Raw genomic sequence first — 4,475 nt, forward strand, 5'->3', positions numbered from 1 at the left:
GTCCTAGCTATAAAATTACCAATAAAATAAGGGTGGTGCTAAATGCAGTAAAAATTTGTTTCGCGCAGTAATCAGTAATTACTACTATGTCCCTCACCTCTAACTCTGCCAACATTAAATAGCAACATTGTAATCTTGCAAGTATTAAATAGTCCGATAATCAGGACACATGTTTTGCTTTGTTTAAGATTTACTATTAATCTTGTAATCTTTTATTAATCAAAACTAATCAAATTACACTGATTTGTTAACTGAAATTATCTTATTGACTAATATTTTTGATAAAAAAAATAATTTAATGTAATAAAATTATTTGAAAAAATATGGAAATACTATTATTGAATTAAAAAATATTTATACTTGATTCAAATAATAAATATTATTGTAAAATAAAAAGTGAACATATAAAAGTAAGCTCACAAAATTTAGTAAACTATGTTTGTAATAAAATAATAGAAAAAATTGCTTATAGAAAGTAAAAATATATACTTAAAAAAAGAGAAAGAAGGTAAAAAAGATTGAACTACCTTGAGTAGATAAAAACAAAACATTTTTTATATGAGTTTTAATTTTTGCATGTATTTTAATATTTTTTAATTTAATAATTATAAATATTATTAGTATTTTTTGTAAATGAAATAGACAATATGTATATAATTTAATTTGTAAAATATTATTTAAAAATTATATTTTTAACTAATAACTCAAAGTATATTAAAATAAATATATGTACAAAAGTGAAAATGTCTTATAAAAAATAAAATCAAAGAAGTACTTACAAACCTGTATGTGAAATTGGGAATTGATAAGTTATTTATGACCACGTATGTATTTAATGTATTACTGATTTTTATCAACTTTGCACAGAAAGAGATGAGGGACATAATAGTAATTATTGATTACTGTACGGAATTTTTTTTTACTGCATTTAGCAATCGGATATTACCTGTTGTACTATAGTTATATTCTCAAACTCTTGTTTGTCCATATAATTAATTAATCAAGTGCTGATGGAACAGGTATTTTCCAGTATTCAAGCAAAAAAATCGACCTGTAATAAAGCCACCTAATGCAGAGCAATTAAAGCGAAACATAAATTACAGAATTAGTGGAAATGAAAACAATTAATCAACATTACCGAGAAATGAAAATCCTAACATTCCATGGAACAATTGTAACGGTTAGCAACTTAACATCTGAAATTTATAGCAATCCAATACAAAGGTAACAAAAAGAGCTCAATTTAATTTAAATCTCAAATAAAAGAGCTTAATTAGTTCATCGATGATATTTGATCGGATCGGTTCTGTTAAACCTAAAACCAAAAAATTAATAAAATCCGCTCGAGCACGCTAATAGCTATTAATATGTATATCGTAGTGCCATGCGGACGATGATGGTCGGTGCTGGCGATCATGGTCCGAGATGCTCTAATCAATGTCATCATAAAAAACACTAGAAACTGAAGGACAATTGAGAATCCATAATTCAACTAATCATCTGCTTTAGACATAATCGAAAGCCGGCTCGGCCTCGACTCGAACGATCCTCGTCGCTTCTGGTGATGAGAAGAAGGCCGTATCAACGCCGATAATGCTCGTTTCATCAAATCTCCTTCTACAGTACCGATTCGCACCAACGAGTTCGTCATCGCCGATCTCCGAGCATTCAATCTATTCGCCGGATACGACGCCGTCTGATTCGCTAAATTCTTATGTAAGCTACACCTGAATGAGCCTGGATGACTCGTCGGCGAACACATACACGTTCTCTTCTGGCTCCTCAACTGATTGTGACTCGGTTTCTTTAAAACCTGTTTACGACTCGTAGAGATCGAACGACTCGGAGAACTCGGACGGTCGATTGAGAAACTAATTAACGGTGACAATGAGTTCGATGAGGCGCAGAGATTGACGCGCGTAGGAGAAGGTGAATAGATGGTTCTAGAAGGAGAGTGAGATCGAAAAACTGGTCCGTTTCTTCTTCGTGAAGAATCCACCATTGTAGATGTTAAGTTTGTTTCAAGTAAAGGAGTGTTTGGGTGTTTAATTTGGCAAACAGAGCTTGATTGCAGTTACGATTTTATAGGATTTGAAAAGCTGTTAGCACCTAATTAGTAACGTAACCGTGGTTAAGGTATTGACTATGGTTAAATTATAGGAACCGCGGAAAGTTCGCGGGGAGAAAAATTCTAAAAAATTGAATTCTGGGAGTATTCGTGGCAGATTTTGGCGGGTTGAATTGGATAGGACTTTTGGAGGTTGACACGTACCTCATTTACGAAAATATTTTTATGTGCATGTGTTAACGGTGGGTATCTATCACGAGGAGACTCCCCGAACGCATGTTTTTAATAGCATCCCATTTATTTATTAAATATAATAAATTTTATTAAATAATTGTTATACTAATATATAGTAAACTTAAATATAAAATTAAAATTAGTTGAAAATAACAACCAAATATCATCATAATACTCATTTATATTAGTAAATTTTTAGATATTAAAATATATGTAAATATTTTAAATTATATTTGTTATTTCTGGATAATTCTAATATTAAAATAATTATTAAAAAATAAGAAAAAATAGCAAAAAGGCATGGCGAATCATGAAAATGCATGTCTAGCTAATTGACGTCATGATCTGCTGTGGTCTAACAAAATTATGAGCTGTTTACTTGGAAGGGATTTCTTAAATAAAACGAATATCAGTTATTCATCACATTTTTAAGATGGATGGAAGTTGAAATATAGGATATGCCGGATTAGTTTATTTCGCTAGGTGTAATAATAATGAAAAGAGCGGTGAAACTTGTCAAGTCCGTTAACTAAATTTTACAATTTCCTAATAACGTGTTAAGTTCGTTGAAAACTTGTAAAGTGAATTCTACGATTTCGGTTGAAATTATGCCAAACAGGTTCAAAACTTGGAGATAGTATTCACTAGTCACTCAGGGTTCCGACTTGACTTTTGCATTGTCCATTACAAATTAGCTACTTAGAGCATTATGCTATGTTCGATGTTTCCGGAGATGTTACTGCAATTTGGATCGTTTGAGATATCTTTGATTTCGTTTTTAACTTCAAAAATTTTAAAATTTTATGTGTTAAATGATGAGTAAATAAATCATCTAATTATTTTTAGTATGTTATTTGTTTTACACCTGATTGTATCGACGGTTGGGGATTTATCCGGCTGTACTATATTCAATTTAATAAAAGCTTTTTGTATTTCAAAAAAAAAAAAGCATTCTCATTAAATTCTCTATCCCCATCACCAAAAAACATACCAAAAATAGTAATTCTTTAAAATTATCCCCAAAATCTATGTATTTCTTAAAAAAAATTGCATTCTATTCCTCATCTTTATCCCTATTTTTTTTATTAATTTCTTGAGATGGTGGACAGGTAGAAATTGGAAAGAAAGGACTGAAAAATGATAATGTGGCTGCCTATATGTGTATATGGGGATCAACAGTTGAACCCCAAATTTGGGGACTCATTTTCAAGTCTGTAAATATTTCCCTAAAATGGGGAACCGGATGTAGACCTCTTTTTCATGTAAAATTGTTAATTTTCTCAAAATATAGGATGGGGAGATGCATGCTAAATCTAATGTGAATGCTCTTAGCACAAGACTGGTAAAATGATCTTGGATCTCAATAATCGAATTAAAATTTATGAAATTGAGATCTAATCATATAATTTGATAGTAATTTGAAATTAATTCAAACAGATTCAAAAATTATTCGAACCGAAAGTTTAAGTAAATATTATCTAAAATACTAGATTTGATTATAACTTGAAATCAATTAAAATTGAATAATATATTATCCAGATCGAATATGAGCTTAAGTATGCAATCAAATTTAGAAAAAAACAAAAGAATTGGGTTTAGCTCAGTTATTATAATATAACCTGTCGTAACTTATTGTTCATGTAAATTATATATTTAGAAAATTTCAAATACATAAGTAAATTTTTATTTAAATTATATTATATACATGACAACATAATTATTTTATCATAGATTTCTAAAAATGTACATTATATTATATTAAAAATATTATATTTAATAAAAAGTAATTTTTAAAGTTTCGGAAAATGAAAAATAAAATAAGGTTTGATCTGAAAATATTTGAACCGAATTTAATCCGAACTGAATATTTTTCAATTTCCGAATTTTATCCTATTATAATGCGAATTAAATCCAAACCGAATTACATCCGAACTGGACGGTCTTCATATATATAGTAATTCGAAAGTGGATCCGATCTAAAATCGATCAAATAATCTGAATTGTAAAGTCTATTTAGCACAGCGGCAAGGCTCCGATTGGATGGTATTTATAAGAAAGTTTCTTCATATTTTGGTAATAAAAGCAAATTTTATATAGACGGATCAAAATCTGTTGTACCCTTTGAAATTGTTAAAAATAGAATTTCGTTTAACAGTGTTTTGTAGGTTCGTGA

At 29.4% G+C, this 4,475-nt stretch overlaps 1 protein-coding gene across 1 annotated transcript; it reads right to left on the bottom strand.

Moving 5' to 3' along the window:
• Positions 1 to 1,151: 1,151 nt before the first annotated feature.
• On the bottom strand, positions 1,152 to 2,118 carry LOC141692729 (uncharacterized). The gene has a single exon (XM_074497656.1). The coding sequence runs from the start codon at positions 2,000 to 2,002 to the stop codon at positions 1,493 to 1,495; it is 510 nt and encodes a 169-aa protein (XP_074353757.1). The 5' UTR covers positions 2,003 to 2,118; the 3' UTR covers positions 1,152 to 1,492.
• Positions 2,119 to 4,475: the final 2,357 nt, after the last annotated feature.

Source organism: Apium graveolens, chromosome 10, assembly GCF_009905375.1.
Source record: "Apium graveolens cultivar Ventura chromosome 10, ASM990537v1, whole genome shotgun sequence".
NCBI lineage: Eukaryota > Viridiplantae > Streptophyta > Magnoliopsida > Apiales > Apiaceae > Apium > Apium graveolens.

What these genes read in the sequence shown, in the direction of transcription:
- LOC141692729 (XM_074497656.1), bottom strand. Translation starts at nt 2,002, where the DNA reads ATGGTGGATTCTTCACGAAGAAGAAACGGACCAGTTTTTCGATCTCAC.